Here is a 21,045-nt window from a genome sequence, read left to right as displayed (position 1 = left end):
GAACCATCTTGCGTCCACTTTATATTGCCGTTTTTCATTCATGAAGAAGCCTATAAATAAATTCAAAACTACAGCATTTAATTCATGATCAATGTTAGGCCTATAATGGAGGCAGTAGATGCATTACATCGTATGGTTTATCTCGAGTAATACATTTATTATTAGGTGTTCAATTAGAGAATTCTGTGTTGTCCTTGCTGTGTTTTGCATCCACATATTTTGCTAATAAGCTCTACAAGAAAGTATTCCTGTTTCTTTTACATTTAGAAAAATAAATTGTGTTTTTCATCATCTTCGACATGTTTTGATATCTCATCACAGCTTCTTTCTTCAAAGTTTATTGCATATTTGTGGTACATTGGTTGAGGGAAACTTTCATTTCTAAATGATCTTATAAATAACCTCCGATTTATTGGAATATATTTTTCCAGCTCATTTTGTGCAACCTGTCCAGAAGCTCTACAAATTACATGAAATATATTTATTTACCAGGTGTTAATGCATATTCAAAGTTGTACAATATCAACAGAATATTCATAACGAGGCCACACCAGGAACTCCTCCCCGTCCAAAGGTGACATTGTTTGATTGCCTCGCTGATCACATGGTCAGTTATCAGCTCATTCTGCCATTTTAGCGCCGGAAGCTTTGTTCCATTTTTAATCAAGGCAAATGGGACCATATGGAAAATCTCCCACTAATTATCATCCTTAATCAGGTTGTTCTGAATCTGATCTTTTTACATAAATTCCCACAGCCTCTGGCTGTAAATTATTTGGGAGGGAGAGAATATTAAGGTTAGCACCCAACAGTGTTATAACCACGTATCTCTTGTGATCATTTGCTGCAAGAATCCTCCCAAACTTTGAACTTTGAAGTTTTGAATTTCTTTTTTCTTCCTTTCACATTTCAGGTGTGGTGCTGCCGGTGTGGAACCCTCAGAACCCCTCTGTAGGTGACAAAGTGGCACGGGCCATAGTTTACTTCGTAGCCCTGATCTATATGTTCCTTGGCATGAGCATAATAGCAGACCGATTCATGTCTTCTATAGAGGTAGGCACCAGAATCACGGCACGGCATCATGATTGAATACTAAAATACTTACATTTTTTCTCATCTCTTTTCTTTCTTTTCCTTTTACATCCCTGACCCTTCTTCCTTTCCTTTCTCCTTCAATCATTCTTTCCTTTCCTTCTTTTGCCCTTTACTCTCCTTTCCTTTCTGTGCACCGTTTCCTTTGGTGGCCGATGCTCCTCCTCTCGTCTCGTCTTCTCCGCTCCTCTTGTCTCCTCTTGTCTCCTCTCGTCTCCGCTCCAGGTCATCACCTCCCAGGAGAAGGAAATCACTATAAAGCGGCCGAATGGCGAGACCACCACGGCCACGGTCAGGATCTGGAATGAGACCGTTTCTAATCTCACTTTAATGGCCTTGGGCTCGAGCGCCCCGGAGATCCTGCTGTCAGTTATTGAGGTGAGCTCAAAATGGGCAGGACGGTTATGTTACACATTGGATTAACTGGTACAGAATGTAATGGGAACGCAGTAATCTAATTTACTCCACACCTACAGGTTTGTGGCCACGGTTTTGAGGCGGGCTCTCTTGGTCCCAGCACCATCGTGGGCAGCGCTGCCTTCAACATGTTCGTCATCATCGCCCTGTGTGTTTACGTGGTTCCCGATGGAGAGACGCGCAAGATCAAACACCTTCGGGTGTTCTTCGTCACAGCAGCCTGGAGTATCTTTGCCTACATCTGGCTTTATCTGATCCTGAGTGTCTTTTCCCCCGGAGAGGTGGAGGTGAGACGGAAATGAAAGCTGTACGGAGCGGAACCTTCCCGGGAAACTTGTTTTGGGTGAAAGGAGCTGATGGACCATTTCTCTTCTGCCTTCTAGGTTTGGGAGGCTGTGCTGACTTTCCTCTTCTTCCCGCTGTGCGTGGTCCAGGCCTGGGTGGCCGACCGCCGCCTCCTCTTCTACAAATACGTACGCAAGCGCTACCGCGCCGACAAACGCCGCAACATCATCATCGAAACCGAGGGAGGGGCGGACGCAGGAATGGCCGTCGCTGGAGGAGGAGGACTGGGCCCGGGGGGGTTCACCAAGATGGACATGCTGGAGCTGGATGGACAAGTGGCGTTGAACAGTCACAGCGGGATGGACGGAGGGATTTTCGAGGAGGGCGGAGCGAAAGACGAGGAGGACGAAGCCAGAAGGGACATGGCGAGGACGCTGAAGGACCTCAAGCAAAGGCACCCAGACAAAGACATGGAGCAGCTGATTGAGATGGCAAATTATCAGGTCAGTGATGAGTGTGTGTCTGTGTGCACATCAATTTCTTGCCATCGATTCCACTTGCTTCCAGTTCTCCTGCTTTCTGGCTCAAGATCCCTAACTTCTCTAAACTTTTTTTACGGTGCAAAATGTCAAGCAACGTACACACGCATTGCATTTTAGTGATGAATTCTAACATGTTACATAGTTATTTTCCAATTATTTGGGGACTTCTAACTCGATCGCTATATATTTACCGTTTATGAGCTCAAGATCTTTTTACGTGGTACAGCAAACAGTCACGCGTGCCATTAACTCAAATGCATCACATGTGCAACTCCACTGAGGGGGACTTAGTGTTGGAGATGACGCTGTGACCCATTCGGTTGTGATCAAGATGTTTAGGTGACAGCAGGTAGGACGGCACACAACAGTTATACCGAGAACATTTTAAAATGTTCCAAAGCGACTTCTAAGCTGATGTAACAAATAACATGCCTCAGTTCATAAAGTAATTGAAACATTACTATAAGTACACACCAACTATAACATAGACGATAGAATACTTTCCAGGCCGCCCCTCATGTAATGTTGTGTGCTGATGAAACCACTAGTGGGCAGAAAGGAAGGTGCCGGTTGGCTTGATTGACTGCACTATAACGTGCAACCCCTCTGACATCCCGGTGATGTTTCTCCCGGTAAGTTACATGAACGTTAGATATGTTAGTGTGCTGGTTCATCCATGGACTTGGAAGCGGTAGCTTGACAAAAAAAATTGTAACGCAAGGTCCACTTGTCCACTGCTTGCTTAGTTTACAGAGTTTACAGCCACATCTCAGACATTGGCTTCATGCTAATGAGGAAGGCTGTGAGTAAAGGTTAAAAAAGAAGAGAAGAAACTGACAAGCTAACCTTGCGTTAAGATTTTTTGGAGGAATTTAGATTTAGATTGTCATGTGAGATGTGTCCCATAGAGGTTAATCGCTAATTAATAGTCGGTTAATCTGTCCTCATCCCTTGCAAAAAGAAAGCAGTTGCTAATAGATGACTGTTGCTTAAAAAAATCCTTATGAATACTAATCATCATACCGTCACAATAGTGGTTCCTGTGTTCTCTTCTGGGTTTGAGGCTGAACTGTAGAAGCTGTGCAGGTTTCTGCTGCTCTTCCTTTCTCTGGTTTCCCCTCTTCCCTCCTGGTCTCTTCTCTAAGTCATTTCCTGATTTTGCCATTTTTTGTTATTGTGAAGGAAGGAGGTCTGGCAGGCATCTTTAGGTGCACTGGGCAAATTCCAGATGTTTGTTTGCATTCAACCCTTGCCCACTCCCTGGAGCTACTCTCTCAGCCTTGTGCTATAAATAGAAATGGCAGCTGTTATGGAGATGTATCTCGATCTAAATAGATCACAATCTTTCATGGTAAAATTGAATAAAATACCAGTCCACATGGGTCTGACTTTTATTAAGTCAACAAAACCCTATCACATTTTTGACTTAACTAACAAACATGAAAATTCTGAAGTACAATTGCAGCCCCACTAGCCCGGATTTTAGCAATTTGTTCTTTTCCTATTGCTTGGATTGTTATAAAGCTCCATTGCTATTCAGAAATACATTTGCAGAGGTATCAGAGGTTAATAATTGAGAGAACTGGAAGGCTACAATGTCACATTGTTCCTCTACCTATTTTGACTGACCTCACAATATCTTTTTGTTCACAAAGCACTGATAGCTATAACATTTTGAACCATGGTGTAAGCTCCAAAATCACGAACCCCAGAGAAATAGCATGCATACTTAAAGGGCAGGATCTGGGAACATTGTCATTAATTCAATGAGTTTAAATTCGACCTTTCACCTATTAACTTATTGTAGAGATGTAGGAAAAATTTCCCAGGAGAGATTCACCGCTTAGTCCATAAAATGCAGTTATCAGTTTAACAGTAGAAGCTTTTGTGGAAGAAACACTCATCTGGAAAAACCAATCACGTTTATAGATTGCCATGATGACTATAATAGATCCCCTTTGGTAATGGATTGGATTTTTTGACCAGGTCCTGATGCAGCAGCAGAAGAGCAGAGCGTTCTACCGTATCCAGGCAACCAGGATGATGATCGGAGCCGGCAACATCCTCAAGAAGCATGCTGCCGACCAGGCTCGCAAAGTGAGTCGCGCGTGCTCTCTGCTCATCGGCGTTATTCGAAAGGAGCAAACTTCAACCGGACTTTATTTTTCTCCGCCCCGGCTCTCTTTCCAGGTGGTCAGCAGCAATGAGACCCAGGCCCCGGAGGACGACCCTCACACCATCCGGATGGAGTTTGAACCCGCTTTGTACCAGTGCTTTGAAAACTGTGGCTCCCTGAAACTGACCGTGGCCAGACGCGGAGGAGACCCCGGAGTCACTGTCAAGGTGTGTGAAGCACCACGGGAATCGTGGTGTGCATTAAAGACGTCTTTTGGGTTGTCAAAAGAAAAACAGCGGCGCAGAAAACACATGAAATCTACTCTGAGCTGACTTCACTCACACCCGTGGCAGTTTTCCTGGTCTCGATCTGATCTTTATCAAAACACGGTGTCACCTCTGGAGAGCTTTCTAGTTCTCATCTCCGGTCAGATGCTGGTACAGCTATAGAAGTGGTACAGTGATACAGGAGAGCTGGGAGACGAAATCCAAAACACAAATCTACTGATTTTAAGATTCCAGCTCAAAAACATAGCCGCCGGGCAAAGGTTCATTGATTTTGGGCTTAATGCTGGCCTCATGCTCTGATTAAGAGATTTTCTTTCCGGGTCCCACAGGGAGTCTGTGTCAGTGAAATGATACTTGATCTGCTCACTGCTAATACAGGGGCTTTGCTTGGCTGCATCTCCCATGGTCCTCTCCCTGTATACGATTAGACTGTGATGTAACACCAGTGCTGTCTTTAGAGGTATAGTCTCATGGCATGGCCTCGGTCCGCCGCCCACTGAGGGCCGGGGTTGTTAAGTGAAGTGGCCTATTTTGCCCACGCACATTATTATATTCACCAAAGCGTTTCTCAACGAGGCCACTTGTGGTTGATGGCGCATTTGTTGAAAGGGTCAAAGGTTGCACGGATCTATTCTCCATCGCGGACTGCAATTGAAGTCTTGTTGAAAGTGCTAGAGAAGTTCAAAGAAATCTTCAACGTACTTTACCCTCTTAAGGCTCTTAAGGCAAAAGTAGCCTGTACGGTTTTTCGTGTTGTTTTGACCTAAATTACAAACTCAAAGCTGCATTCGTTTATTTTTGTTGCGTTTCTTGGGAGCCGTGGAAACAATCTGTAAACACTGAAATCACCATTTAATATCTATTGTATATGCCCAACAGATATGGAGAATCATTAACGTTTCGTTTGGGGTGATGATTTGCTTTAATTTGACTATAATAGCACAGGGCCACCAAATCATTCTCTGCCATCCATATCACGACAAAACATATTCCTAGGTACAGATATTAAAGCCAAGCTATTTCTTTGGCCAACTGGATATTCATACATCAATCACATTTTAGGCAATGTGTAACTTTTTGGTTTTATTATCACATGAACATAATTTCTTGTTTTTATATTTCAAACATCATATACGAATCCTCAGTATATACAGCAGTCCCAACATTATAAGCTTCTGTATTTCTGCACAGCGCTGAGGGAGTGACTACAAAGAACTCTGAGTTACTGATTCGGCTTTTCCTACCGACCGCCTCATATAACAGGGACCACCACAGGGTTAGAAACAGCGAGGGCAGTTGGATGTCTTTGCATAGGATGGCAAGGGTCAATAAACAGGGCAAATGGAGAGAACGGGGCGAATAGAGAAGATACAGGGAAAGTTGTGTTGTACTATCTTCAAAGTCGTTATTATCATGCTGCACCTGACCAGAGGGCCCGGTTTAATGAAGCGGTACATCTTGTTTTCTCTCACCCTCCGTTGACACCCCCCCCCCCAACCCCCCTCCCTCCAATTGCCTCTCTTCTAATTCTTTGGCATCCTCTTCTATCCCTCTCTTCTTCTCTTCTCCCTGTGTCCTCCCTCTCTCTCTCTCTCTCTCTCTTTGTTGGCTCTTTTCGCTCTCTGTTCTCTCTTGGTGTTCGTTTTTTTTTATCCCAAGGTGGATTATCGCACAGAGGACGGTACGGCAAACGCAGGTTCGGATTATGAGTTTGCGGAGGGAACACTGCTGTTTAAACCAGGAAGAGACCCTCAAAGGTAAACATGACGGTGATTTAATATTTTATGGCATATTAAAAACAAAACACATCCAGAGACTGAGGCTCATCTGCGGAACCTTTTCAACAAAAATATGACTTTAAAGTTCATCGTTAGAGTAAAGCGCATTAAAATGGAGCACCATGAACAATCCACATCCTAAAATGCTAACCCCTTTGGCCAGAGATCACAGTGGAGTGATTGACGACGACATCTTCGAGGAGGATGAGTACTTCTACGTCCATCTCAGTAACCCTCGAGTGGTCGGTTATCCCGAGATGGGCGCCGCCCCGCTGGATGCCAGTGCCACCCCCAAAGCCGTGATGGGCGACAACCACACAGCAACAGTGACCATCTACGATGACGACCACGCAGGTGACAGTGACCCCCCCCCCCCACAGTGATCAAACAGGAGTTGGATGCAACTCTGAGGGCGCAATACTAATAAGCCAAACTGTAATTCTAATCCTACTCACTTTGTTGGAAAGTCAATGTTGTTTTTCTATTCGTCTTTAAGCTATTGTGCAAGAATAAAGAATGTCAAACCATCTGCTTCACGTTGAATCCACGTGGGTCGATTATTTTGCAACATAGTCGCAGAATATCCTCAAAGGGGTCCTGTATCAGAAAATGGTTCCAGTCCCTCGATGTCGTTACTTTTTCAAAAGAGAATGAAAGTGGGAGTGGGGGGGGGGGGGGGGGGGGGGGGGGGGGGGGGGTAATATATTATCCATTACACTACAGCAAGCTGGGGAGTGAGAGCGTGAGGTGTTTATCAACTTCATCCTTCACGTCTTCCCCCCCGTGTGTAAAATAACGGACCCTCTTTGGTACCGCAGGCATCTTCACCTTTGAGAACGCCAGTCAGAAGGTGAACGAGAGCGTGGGGGTGATGGAGTTGAAAGTGCTCAGGACCTCGGGGGCCCGGGGCCTGGTGGCCGTACCTTACCACACCGTGGACGGCACCGCCAGAGCCGGGGAGGACTACGAGCTGTCCGCTGGCAAGCTGGAGTTCCAGAACGACGAGACCATGTAAGTACACATGTGATGTCAATAGGTGTTATTTAACCCAGTCAGAAGTTCTCATCACGTCATGGGAGACTTGTCCAGGGGCACGATATTAAAAAACAGAATGGCCTGTTCAAGTTAATTGAGTGTTAAAAGTGCATTCGTGGTAAAAATAGCTCTATAAGGCAGATAACAGTGTTATTATGCCACTCTTCTGCATTGAAATGCTTCCTCATATATTCAAGGATGCCCGCACAGACGCACACGCACACACACACAAACAAAACTCCTCTTTGTCCTTGGGGACATGCATTTTTAATACGCTGACGTTAGTGGTGTTAAATTGACCAATACATAAAACAGTTGGGAAATCAGTTTCCTTTGCGCCTGCTGGGGCTTGTGAGGCAAGTACTGTGTTTGTGTGTAGTGGGCGTGTGTAGGGGAATGTGTGTGTGTGTGTGTATGTGTGTGGTTTTGTTCTTGTATCCGTACAAGGACACCTTTTGAAAATTATTTTAGTTTCCAACCTTAGAGTGAGATTATTGGATTCAAATTTCTTAAGAGAAAAAAGGCAGGATAATGGGGCGATAGAGGAGAAGGCACTCAGCAGGGGGGGGGGGCACCGCAGGCCTTCACGGGGGCCGCACACTCTACTTGGGTCAGCCTGAAGTCGACTGGGATGAGAAACCAAGTGTTTCTTATAAATTGTTTGTAACTTTGGTGGTCAAGAGTTAGCAAGAAGCAACAAAGCATCTTCCTCTGTGATGTTGATTAACTGAGCAAGGCTTAAATTTACATAAAAGTTAAATAGGTCAAAGTATTATTTTCAATTTGGACGAATCCACTTTTAGCTTGCGGTATTAATCTGAGCTGCAAAGTATGTTTCTAATCATCAGTGTCTCTCGTTACAAAATGGATTAAAAATTCATCTCCTTTAAAGGCTTTTTGAGAAAATGTAGAAAACCAGAACAAAAGAAAACGAAAGCACTCGTAAAACAAAAACTGTCCCCATTAAGACAGGATGCCCTTACTCATGTAGTCTTTTCTCACTGCCACCCCTGCCTGTGCTTTTTCTCTCCTCTTTGCCACTAATGTAAACCTACGTTTGTCTGCTTCACTCGTTTTTTGGTCTTTCTTCCCTCGATCTGCCCTTTTCTGTCTTTTATGTCCAAGCCTCAGAAAATGTCAACTCTTTCTTCCATTTTCCTTCTTCCCCTCTCAGTCTGACCTCCTTTAATGTCTTTCTCCCACACTCTGTCTGCCATATGCTTTGATTTTGTTCCAAACTAGATGGGTTTTTATCATCCACCTTCTCTCCTCCTCTCTCCGTTCTTCACCTTCACACCTCCTTGTCATCCCCCCCCCCCCCGTTCATCCTTGATTCCTCTTCATTTGCATCTTCCTTCCGTCCCCTCTCTCACCTTTAGTATTTACGCTGTCAGACTTTTCCTGCACTTTTATCCTCCCAGGGTAAAGGTACTCCACTGTCTCTTTCTCGGCCCGACTCCCTTATTTTCTCCTTCACCTCCTCATCTTCTCCATCCATCCATTGCTGTCTATCCCTTGAGCTGGAGAAAGGGGATTTACTGCCGGGGCAATTTGGCTGGATCACACCCCAGGCGTAATTCACCATCGACACCTCCCTCCCCTCTCTCCTCTCCCACTTACAATATGTCTTCTTTCGAACTGCGTAATGGTTTTGTTTAGCAAACCCACATTAATCTGTCACTTTTTCTCGTTTTTCCTGGACTGATCTTGCTGAAAAGTTTGAGAAAATATTAAATGGCTAAAAGTCAATCGATGGATCATTGTAATGGGACGTTTCGGGGGGTCAGGTGGCGGGTTTTAGATGAAGAAGGTGTGAGCCAGGTGCTGTTTGAAATTCTAAAGAGATGATTTAAGAGGCTTTGGAGCTGAACTGACAAGAGGAGAGGATAGAATGGGGAGGAGGAGAAGGGGGGGGGGGGGCTTCTACAAACTAAAAAGATTCCACAAAGAAAATTCCCTCTTTCCTGCATCCCTTGATCATTCCTGAAATAATTGCACGTGTAATGTTAGTTTGCTTGTCATGAAGAGTAAAACGCATGTTAAAGGTTCTTGTGATATCGTTACTTGTGTTGGAAATGCCTCCGATAAACCATTTTGGATTGTACATCCGATCAGTCCATCCTGCCCGGTTGGAGCTTAACATGCTGAAACCCGCCCTGCGCCACTGTGGCTTAACACCCCCTGTGCGTACTATTTCGTTAGAGACAGGGAGTCAAAGAAGGACGTGCTAAAAGAGTTCTGATGTCCGACTTTTCCCTCACTTGAGTGGCATTCATTTGGTGTCAAACAGTTGTTGGTCACATGAACACAAACGCGTATATAACGCACGGGAAATCTAAATGTGTTCACAACTCAGATTAAGCAAATGCAGGAATTAATGAATTCCCTCCCTTCAGCTAAGCTTCTTTTATTTCTCCTTCTCTTGTTCACCAATAATCCCCCCCTCCCTCCCTGCTAGTGGTTTCTCGGCCTCCTTCTGACTCCGGCTCGCCCTGCCCGCTTTGTCTCTCTGTCTTGTTCTTTTTGTGAAGAGGGCACGCGTCTAAGGAGTCGGAGGCAAAGTTAACTGCTTGTGTGTGTTTGTGTGTGTGAGATGTGCTCAGCGGGGCCGGTTTATTCTTAGCCTTCCTGCGAGCTGCAACTGAGCACCGAGTCGCAGCCAAGACTCAGGCAATCTGTGTCTGTGTGTGTGTGTGTGTGTGTGTGTGTGTGTGTGTGTGTGTGTGTGTGTGTGTGTGTGTGTGTGTGCGTGTGTGACTGCGTGTGGGGTCGTCTCCTCTGGCTGCTCATTATAAATATCAAACAGGTGTCGCCACCACACTGTGCCGACGCCTGTTCAATTAGTGCTTTGCCCCGTGTGTGTACGCGTGCACTCACTTTACACTGCAACCCACCTCCGACATTTCTGAGTCCACAAAACTTTGCGATATGTCACCTCGCAGATGACGCTGGATTAAACTTTTCTAAATCTTCCTAAAAATTGCACTTCAAGAAACGTCTTTCATACTTTCACACTACTTGTCAGCAATTGGTTCTTCCCTAAGCCCCGCCCCCTTTCCCTACTGCTGCTGCTGCTATGTCTTTGAATAGGCTGGAATGGAACAGGGTGAAAGAAAAATATTTGATATTTGATCATCTCAATTTTGTAGTGTTTCTCACCCGTCACTCAGACACATGTCCGTTTGTATCTTCCTGTGTCTGTCCTTCATTGCATTCGGGGTGTTGAGGAAATCAAAAGCTTGACACACCACCCGAGCCTGTGTGTGCGATGCCGCGGAGGGTTTTCAGCAGATGGGCAATTTGGATAAATCTGATCACGCATCTCAGACGACAACACGGTTTAAATGCCAGCCTTCTCATCACTTGAAAGAGACAGAATCTGTTTTTCATGCGCTCCAATGGGATCCTCGAGCCCCCTGAAGTGCCCCATCAGAATTGCCACTTAACAATATTGAGTCTTACAGTAATCCCAGCATCCTGCCATCTTGAGCTATGTGTTAATGAAGCCCAAACACAACTTCTTATTGTTTTTCGACAAAGCTGTCAGAAGAGCTTTAAGCTCCTGGTGAAGGAGAAGTCAGCTTGTAAATTTTGAACAACACGTTCTCCCTTTGGCGAGATGCTTCTTGGAATTAAGAGAAGTGGAAGGGAAGCGAGAGCGTGAGCCCGTGTCTGTGTTTGTGTGTGTGCGAGTGAGTGTGGGTGGGAGGGTGTTTGCTTGTGTCACAGCGCTTGTAGTGTGTTTCTTACATGCAACCTGTTTCTCCGTCTGTCACCGAAGCAGGGTGACTAACCCAAAGCTGTTCCCAAAATAAAACATCCTTTGAACTCCAAATCCCCGAGAGCCGTGCACTGTAAGTGTGCGTCTGGCGTGTGTGCATTGAAGTGTGTGTCCTTTCTGCCCAAATTAATAAAGATGCATGTGTGTGTGTGTGTGTGTGTGTGTGTGTGTGTGTGTGTGTGTGTGTGTGTGTGAGAGCAGGAGCAGATTCCTGTGTTTCCTCACAGTTCTGTTTGTTCCTCAGCAAGGTCACATCATCCCTTCTCTTACCCCTGCACACACGCTTGGACACACATACACGCACAGACACACAAATCACTCTTCAGACGATCAGCGTGTCTGCCCTTCCTGCTTATCATCTGAGTGCTAAATAAACTGGTTACCACCGTATCGAGATTAAACTGGTTTCAGACCAGTGGGATTTTCTTTTTCAATGTCATATGTCACGCAAAGTCAAGCATTTTTTCTTTGCCTCATGTAACAGAGCCGTCACCAAAAAATGTTGGAATAAGATGCTGTGCGTGCGGTTTTGCAGACTCCCACGCCCCACTTTAGAACTGTCAAAACCCAGCATGCATGTTGGTTGGTGTGTGTGCGTGCATGCTGCTTTGTGCTGGGAATATTTAAGCAGCGGGATTTGTGAAAATATGCCTCCCGAACCCCTGCAACGTGGTTAAAACCGGCCGCTGGTAATGAATCTCGCACTTGTTGTGTTGATTGTGGTCCTTCTTTCTCTATTTGCAAAGATAACTGGAGCAATATGATTCCGTCTATTGAGCAATGGTGGTGAGTCGGTGCAGCTCTCTTTCTATTATCTTATAGTATATAATATACTATCTTCCTATCAGGACAAAAAGTGGTGGACTGACTCAGATAGATGGTTGTTAAATGTTGTCTGACATTAATGGTCTGGCAGTGGACATTTCCTTGATAATTACTATTGTATATGTGTGGAAGGTGGAAGATGTAAATATAAAAAAAGAATCATTTTGGACTTTTGAGACTATTTCTTGTCATCCTTTTGACACCCGGACCTGTAATAATACATTATGCATACTGTTCAGATTAAATTGAGGTACTGTTTTTGTTTAATTCAATTAAATAACTTGGTATAAATTTTTTCTACTGATCCGTTTAATTCTACTTTTAAGTTATACACTCAATTTCAGCATTTCTTCAACCAACAAATCCTCTGTGACTCATAGATGGAACATTCCTTCATGAAACGTATATTTAGGATGATTTGTGTGTTCATTGCTAGGCACCTCTCTGTATTTGTTGTGCTCCCAGGACCAGGTTGCATTGCATTATCTTATGTCTCTTGTTCACACAAACGTCCCTCCAGGTTCAAAGAGCAGCCAGCTAAAGAGCGGACAAATATGCTCCGAACTCGCCCTCTGATTCCCTCCGTTTCCCCCTTTCCTTCCATTTGATTCTAGAATGGCATGAAATCCTCCATCTCCATAAGTGTGACAGGGCTCTTCTTTGTTTTCTCTGTGTTTGTTGCCTTAGCAACTTATGATCCCTTCCATTGTGAGCACAACAAAAGGGGAGAGCACATAACGTGACAGAATTATAAAGGCGAAATAGAAAAGGGAGCTTAGTTGTTTTTTGATTCGTTTTTCTGCTCCCAGAGAGTTTAAATATGAAGAACCATGTGATTGCTCACCCCATCATTTTTCCCTTCCATTTTCTTGCCATTGATTTAATCTCTGACATTTGTTGTCAGGTTCCCATGAAATTACCCCTTTAAAAGTGTGCATTGTAGTGCGGGAAACACAGTTAGTCTTTTCTTTAATTAAAGGTAACATTCTTTGGCCAGATGTCTAATGAAGACCAAAGAGTTTAATCACATTTTGGCAAAAGCCTTGTCTGCCTGATGGAGAGAAAGACTTGAAGAGATTTAAACATTTAGACCGAAGGGCTAAATAAAAGTATAAAAACAGAGGGGTGCTTTCATCCTCCCTTACCCTCTTGGTTGCTTTCCTGTTCCTCCTCCTTCTCCATGCTTCTTGGCTCCCTCATTTCCACCCTCTGCCCTCCCTCCTCCATCCCCTCTCTTTCTCCTCATCCCCTCTAATGTCAGAGCAGTCACACTTAAGTAGCTTAAGTCAACATCTTTAACGACCTCAGAAGCGCTCCCTCTGTGTGTGTGCATCCGTTTCCCTTCATGTGTGTGCGTCGCGCTCCAGCTGTGTGCGACAGTCTGTGGTTTGCCCGTTGATGTTTTTCGCTGTACTACACTTATTCAGCTGTCAGTGCCTCACACGACCCCACCACGGAGCACCTCTGTGCTTCCTCTCAACTGAAACCGTAACCTGTCTTTAATCCCACCTCTAGCTCCTCCCTCTGTGTTTTTGTCTTCAACGTTCAACGTGCGGGATAAGTCTACTGATTTGTGGGTCAGAAGCTTCTGACCGTTAGCGCTGCGGTTAAGGATCGTACACCAGGAGCCGAGACAAAACACCTTTCCACTGAGGCAGCTCTGACATTGAAATGCTAAACCTGCAAGCTCTGTCTGCGTCTGGCCACTGGCTCTGTTGTGGTTGCTTCCCCCCCCCCCCCCCCCTCCTTGCCTCTTGTCTCTTTGTTACACAATTCTGCCATTTAGCATCCCTGTCACTCCGTGTTCCTGTTCCCCTCGCAGTCCCTCTGTCTCCCGTTTGGTACTTCTTGGCCCCCACATCTTCCCCTGGGGTTGTTCTTTTAAGTATAGCAGTCTCAACGATTTTATCTGCCGAGCGTACAAACACCCTATGGTCAGATTCCAGTGCCCGTACACACAAACACGCACTAACTCCTGCCAGCACGTCCCCTGTGATCAACCCCCTGTGGGCCACACACACACACACACACACACACACCCTGCAATCACGGCTCAGAGACCTACGGCGAGCCGCGGCTACAGGCCGCACCCTGCTTCGCTGTTACCACATCCAAGGCCTCGGTGTTGGGTTCACTGACCAACAGCGCCGGGTGAGGCCTTCCAGGGTGGTTCAGATGGGATGCCACGTTCCCATTTGTGTAGTTTAACTGCAAATTATCTCACGGTTTGCACGCTGAAAGTTACGGGATGGCCTTGGCGCACGGCGTGCCACTTAATGATCATTTATGGAGAAAAAAAAAGAGCATAGAGAGATTATTCCTATAAACTAATAAGTCCCCTTCTGCAAGAACTGGTAGCACCAGTGCACTTATAGGATTGCATCTGTATTTTTGCATTTGCATTTATATTTGTTTTTCACAGATAAATAGGGTAAATGTGGAGAGTGTTTTTTTTCTTAATTAGTCCTCACTCACCATCTGCCATTGAAAGAGGCTGAAACCCTTAGTCAAGTTCGGATTTTAGAAATTTTCAATCAGTTTTATTCTTTGTGTCACATTGTGGAGAAATTGTTTTCCCTCTCTTTTCCTTTTTTTACTTTTATTATCCTGCTTATTTACGGTCTGCATAGAACAACAATTAGCACCACAATCCCTTAGATTGGTTAGAGGGCTTTTGTTGAATTAAATTAGAGCAGTGAACTCTGTGCGTGATTGGATAAAACTCTGACGGCACTATCATACTAACGAAGTCAAATAAGAATGCAGACTGTCTGGCAGAGGCAATGAAATTGTGTTCAGTACACCAAAGAAACATATATATACAGTATATATTTGTACTATTATCTTACAACAAATAAGTATATATATATATATGTGTAATATCTTATAAAAATTGTGATTTGACAAATTTGACCTGAAGGCGCAGTCTGGTAGAAAAGTGCAATTAGTTCAGCCACATATGCAGGAGTCTGACCGTGTCGTGCTGTCTAAGTAAAAGGGAGAATTTTGTAGTTCATCCAATAAGCTACAAGGAGACAGTGCAATGTTTAGAGTACGGTGGGATGAGAGATGTTTTTCTCTTAGTGAGTTATCTGGTGACAGCGTTCTGAATTACCTGCAGACGGTTTATAGCAGAGCTCTTTAGTGAGGACAAAAGTCTATTACAATATTAATACAAAAAGAGATGAAAGTATGTATGGTCATCTCTAATTTTTCAGTTGATAATACAAATCTCTGTCTACTAAAATGTCTTGGTGAAAGAAACAAGATCTAAACAGCTGCTTAACATGGAGGCCAATTTTGCAGGTTTCATCTGTACAACCTCCTCTGGTTCAATAACCACAACTCCCGGCTTATATCATTACATTGTGAACATTTTTCTGCCAACTGGTCCATAATAACATTTACAAAATCCAGCAGCCGAGGTGAAAACGTCACTGGGTGTACATGAAAGATGGAGTTTAATGTAATTCGCATACAGAGCGTTGCAATGTTTTATAGTCTGGCCTAAAAAGGCAACAAATAAAAAAAAAATCGAGTGACTTTTAGACTGGAAAATAAGGTTGTGTTTTTCTAAAGTCTAAAATGTAGACTTAAGGTAACTCCACCCTTCCGGTAGAGACCCACCAGTGACAGACTGTGACCTGTTTTGGGTCTCAGCCCATAGATTGAGAAACTCGACTCCGACATAATGAATTCATGCTGCTGTGGAAGAGTGATGAGCCAGTTCCTGACTGCACTAGCTCAGGGTAATCTGGCATGATACGTACACACACACAGATCAGACACACACACAACCACACACTCAGTGATGTCAGAGTGATTAAATCACTAATAGCTTGCGGAGGAGACGATGTGACTCACACAAGCTCTCCATCGCATCTCCCATCCCTCACCCTCCCTCTCAGAACTCTTTCCAATACAGTTCTTCTTTTCTGCATCTGACTTTATTTAACTCGTTGTCTCTTTTGTCTTGCTGTCCCACGTTTTTGCCTTATTGTTTCCCTCCATCATCTCTCTTTCTTCTTTTAACTCTTCATGTTTCTGTCAAATATTCTGCCTCTTTCCTCAACCTCCATCCATCTTTCACTGATCCTTCCTCACCCTATTTAATCTCTCTTTGCCCTCAAATAGTAGCTCCATCTATCTTTCCGCCCTGTCGTCTTTTATTTTTCCCATTGCAGATATCCCCTCTATCTCCCTCTTCATTTTACGCGATGATATATTATCCCTGGCCTTCTTATCGTTCACCCATCCCTTCCTACTCACCTCTTTTGCTGCATTGCTTCTTTTTGGTGCTTCACCGTATGCCCTCTATCTTTATCTCCGTTCATTTTATCATTGTCTTCTTCCTTTCCTTTAAACTCTCTTTTTTTCTGTTTGTGCATGAGTGTGTAACGTTGATAGCAAGTGAAGTTTGAACGTTGTGCCTTTACAGAGGAGAAATAGGGCTTACCAAAGTCTGGTCTACCCTTTTAAAAGGTCAGCACAGTTCAGACTAACAAACACACTCACACACACTACACACTTCTTTGGTTGTATTATAAAGCAGTTATCAGTGCACTCCATGGATCCCCTCATGGATTTCCCCAGAATGCATTGCCAATTAAGCATATAGATTACTTTTGGTTTTAATGGTCAGTAAATACAAATACAGGAGAAAATAGAAGGTGAAGAGTCCCCTGGAGATATTATCATATGGACAATTAAAAAGGTCCTGTGTTATGCTCTTGAGAAGCAACACAGTTGATGAGGAGGAGGTGGAGGAGGAATAAAAAGTCATTTGTGGCTGTTTCATGTTGAATAATAATTTGAATAATTTGCACCAACAACGTTTTGTGATACATTTACACAAAATTTGTGTTGCCACTGCTAGCACCCGGTACTGAGCTGTTGTTTGTCAATAAATAGCTTCCGTTACCCCTCCTAAAATCACACCTTTTCCCTTTTTTTTGCACTAAAATTATAACTGATGCTGCTGGGAAATTAAATAGAAATAGACCTTTTATAATTCACCTTTACAAGACTACCATTTTACGCCAAATAATATTTGTTATGCCTTATTCACATTACTGTATTTCCCCTGAAGGTCAATGATAAAACCCTCAAAAGACAGTGTTGAGTGTGCAATTTATTCATATAGAAAAAGGCAGATGGACTAACATAGGGACAGGGGAGGATAGTGAATATGTCAGAGATAAAATAAAGAGGCTAAGGACTGGGCAGTAGATGAGAACACAAGAGAGACGAAAGACAGATGGACCAAGGGCGGGTGAGACAAAGAGAAAGACAGAAAAAGAGTTGGTGGGGTGAGGGGGGCAGATTTGCTCAAGTATTGCTTAAGGAAAAGAACAGAAGGGAGGAGAAAGCACAGGTGGAGGTGAGAAGAGGGTGAATGAGGGCAAATGATGACGTAGAAAAGCAGAACACATAAGACAGAAGGAAGAGAGTAAAGAACGATGGATGAGGAGAACTATTGGCACCTGGAGAAGTAGGCAAACGGGGGGGGGGGGGTGAGGGAAGGAGGTGAGGGGAGTGAAGGGGAGGAGTGGTCATTTTTCCTCTCTCAGGGGCAGCGAGAGAATTAGAATGGGGTTGAGTGGGTCTGTGTGAGTGAAAGCCTTTGGCAGGCAGCCACGTGTGGACCTGGCAGCAGTTGGCATGGTGATATATGTCCCAGTGCCTAAAGGCCCTCACCTTGAGATGGCGATGCCAGTCAATCGAATCAAGGTGTCACCGCGCGCCTACAACAGATTGTCTTTATTTGTAAGAAGAAATAAAGAAGAAAAAATAAAATGTAAGACTACATTCACTTTCTCTACTAGTAACCTGTCGTCCTTTACCCCACTGTGTTCATTACAAAACCACCTTCAACGGGGAGAAAAAAGGGAGAAACCTTACTTGATGAGGATAGACAGTGCTATAGATGTAATGTGTACAGAATAAACAACGTGAAAGATTCAATACATACAACAGAAATGATTCAAATATTGGTAGCAGTGAGCCAAATGATCATTAGGAATTACTAATAATACCTGCTGTAGTTCATGTAGTGGAATAATAGTGATAACAAAGGAAGAAATGGTGTTATAAATAGTGAATGCTACTAATAATGATGATGATAGTGGCAGTGGATGTCAGGCAGGACCCCGGCAGGAAAAACAACCCTCCAGATATAACCACCATCCACAGAAATCTAACTGGCGAGAAAACACAGAGACTTCTGGAAAGAAGCCAGGGAGTTGACAGTAATAGTAATATGACAAATAATAATAATAATAATGACACTAGGAGTGGTTCTCAGCAGAGCCATTATATGAGGAACAACCAGATATAACCATGATCCATCCCTATGAGGCATGAAAGCACAAAGACCCCGGGAGAAGGAGCAGAATCTGCGATGTGTATTAATGGGACATGACTGTATAGAAAGGGAGAGAGAAAAGGAGAAGGGGAGATGGAAGAGGAGCTCAGTGTATCTTATAGGAAGTCCACCTGGCAGTCCAGGCCTATAGCAGCTTATCTAATGGCTGGTCCATACTGACTTGAGCCAGCCCTAACTATAAACCTGAGCCAGCCCTAACTATAAACCTGAGCCAGCCCTAACAATAAACCTGAGCCAGCCCTAACTATAAACCTGAGCCAGCCCTAACTATAAACATGAGCCAGCCCTAACTATAAACCTGAGCCAGCCCTAACTATAAACCTGAGCCAGCCCTAACTATAAACCTGAGCCAGCCCTAACTATAAACCTGAGCCAGCCCTAACAATAAACCTGAGCCAGCCCTAACAATAAACCTGAGCCAGCCCTAACTATAAACATGAGCCAGCCCTAACTATAAACCTGAGCCAGCCCTAACTATAAACCTGAGCCAGCCCTAACTATAAACCTGAGCCAGCCCTAACTATAAACCTGAGCCAGCCCTAACTATAAACCTGAGCCAGCCCTAACTATAAACCTGAGCCAGCCATATAAGCGTTGTCAAAGAGGTATCTTAAACCTACTCTTAAATATAATTAACTCTTAATATATTTATATATATATATATATGATTAACAGTGGGAAACTGTGGAAGAAGATGAATTTAACCTTTTAACCACTTTAAACTAAACCCATCGTCCGTTCAAACCACATGGAGGCATGTGACCTTCCTTAAACCACTCTGTTCTCCATGGCAGCATCCTTTTTGGATTGAAGTGTTCAAAGATACATGAGAACAGACGAGTTGAGAGAGAAGGAAAGAGGGAAGGTGAATGAAAAAATAAGGGATTACAGAGGAGGAAGGACAATGGCCCATTGCTCATTCACCTCTGTTTGTGTACGTGTCGTCAACCCTTGATAAAGATGGATCAGGGATCAGGGATGGTTAAGATTAAGTGCTGTCTGTCTGTCTGGCATTCATCTGTGTGTTATGTTTCTCATTTTTATTAGTTATAGGGTTATTCTTCAACCCGTTGTTTCTCTAAAAATGTTCCTTTCATTCTGCTCGCTCTTTGTCTTTGGCTTGAATCTATCCATCTGTACGTCCCTCCAGACCAATTCATCCTTGCAAATCATTGGCTTATCTCTCTATTTTGTATTTTTTTGTTTTCAATTTCACTTTTTCTCTTGCAAACCATTCTGCTTCAACTCATCTTTCCTCATTTCCATCTACCCGTCTCTCCCAGCATCTATTCGCCGTAAAACTGATGCATAATTAAAAGCTGCTAAAAGGGTTTGCAGACGGAAAAGGCAGAAACAGCAGCTGTAACGTTTAAACAGCTTCTTGTGATACACAACAACAACATCTGGAAAGCTCGGTTGCCATCGTGTACTTTGGTCATTCCTTGGCAACCGCCTCACGACGGGTTCAAGGTTTAACACTTTCTAGCTCAAGAGTCTGAGATGAATGTTTTATACTGAATCCTGGGGTTTTTCTTTTATATGTTAATGAAAGGCCAATTATTCAAAAAGGGGATTAATAATGCATCAAAAAGTAAAATGTACTTTGTTGTATTATTTATGAAAAATGGTGGTAAATTTAAAGCGTTGCAGCTGCAAAGCCAATTATTGTTTGACTTTACGAACACAGGAAAGGTGCGTATGTGTGTCATTTTTAGCTCCCTTTAGCTCACACAAGTAACAGCTGTCAGGTTTTTATGCCTATGGATGAAAGTTATTATTTTAGCATGCTAGTTGTCCCTTTTTTTTCAGGTTAAGATTCAACATTACATTACATGTCATTTAGCTGACGCTTTTATCCAAATTGACTTACATTAAATTTTAACCCATGGCTTCGATCAAAAGAAAAAGCAATGCAGCGCTTTCTTGGAAAGATGCAAAGTGGCTGACAACACAAGTTGTTGTATAAAATATTATATAAAGTCACAGTGAGCAAATTACCTTACCCATGACGAACGAGCAAAATCAAAAATCAGTCAGCTGACTCACAGAATCATTCCTTCCCATGAAGTCAGGCCATTCCCTTCGGAGGCAAACTGTGTGCTGTGATGCCTCGGTTCCCTAAAACCCTTTATACTGCTGGATCCGGAGCCAGCTACCCCCCCCCCCCTCCCTTCATTAAATGGACAGAAATTACACAAGGAGGGCAAAGTGCCATGTAACATTAGCTGAGGGAGTCGGGGTTGAAGCCACGGCTGTCAGTCATCTCGTAAAATTCAAGTCATAAGCCTCAAATCTTCGGCTTAGCCTTCAATCGAAGCCCTCCATGCTGTCGGTGTTGATTCACACGTATGTACGCGAGCGCAGAAGCTATTCAATAAATACAAATGTGCATGTTTCCTTTAGTTTTTATTGCCCACACGCAATGCGCAGTAGTGCTTTACATGCTTCCTCGACTAACTTTCAGTGTCTTTTTTCTTTTTTTTCTGCTACCTGTCTTACCTT

General features: G+C 43.7%; 1 protein-coding gene across 1 annotated transcript in view; it reads left to right on the top strand.

The window, feature by feature from the left end:
- slc8a4b (solute carrier family 8 member 4b) overlaps positions 1–21,045 on the top strand; it is a 68,535-nt gene that overhangs the window by 32,506 nt on the left and 14,984 nt on the right. Inside the window, exons 3-11 of the mRNA XM_037478151.2 lie at positions 914–1,053; positions 1,318–1,470; positions 1,569–1,796; positions 1,893–2,297; positions 4,323–4,433; positions 4,527–4,679; positions 6,399–6,496; positions 6,681–6,871; positions 7,336–7,528. Of these exons, the coding sequence (XP_037334048.2) occupies positions 914–1,053; positions 1,318–1,470; positions 1,569–1,796; positions 1,893–2,297; positions 4,323–4,433; positions 4,527–4,679; positions 6,399–6,496; positions 6,681–6,871; positions 7,336–7,528 (1,672 nt within the window). The remainder of the gene's footprint in view (positions 1–913; positions 1,054–1,317; positions 1,471–1,568; positions 1,797–1,892; positions 2,298–4,322; positions 4,434–4,526; positions 4,680–6,398; positions 6,497–6,680; positions 6,872–7,335; positions 7,529–21,045) is intronic.

The sequence above is a fragment of the Pungitius pungitius genome, chromosome 1 (assembly GCF_949316345.1).
Source record: "Pungitius pungitius chromosome 1, fPunPun2.1, whole genome shotgun sequence".
NCBI classification, from domain to species: Eukaryota; Metazoa; Chordata; class Actinopteri; order Perciformes; family Gasterosteidae; genus Pungitius; species Pungitius pungitius.
Note: the sequence above shows the minus strand (reverse complement) of the source record. Positions and strands in the feature narration are given on the sequence as shown.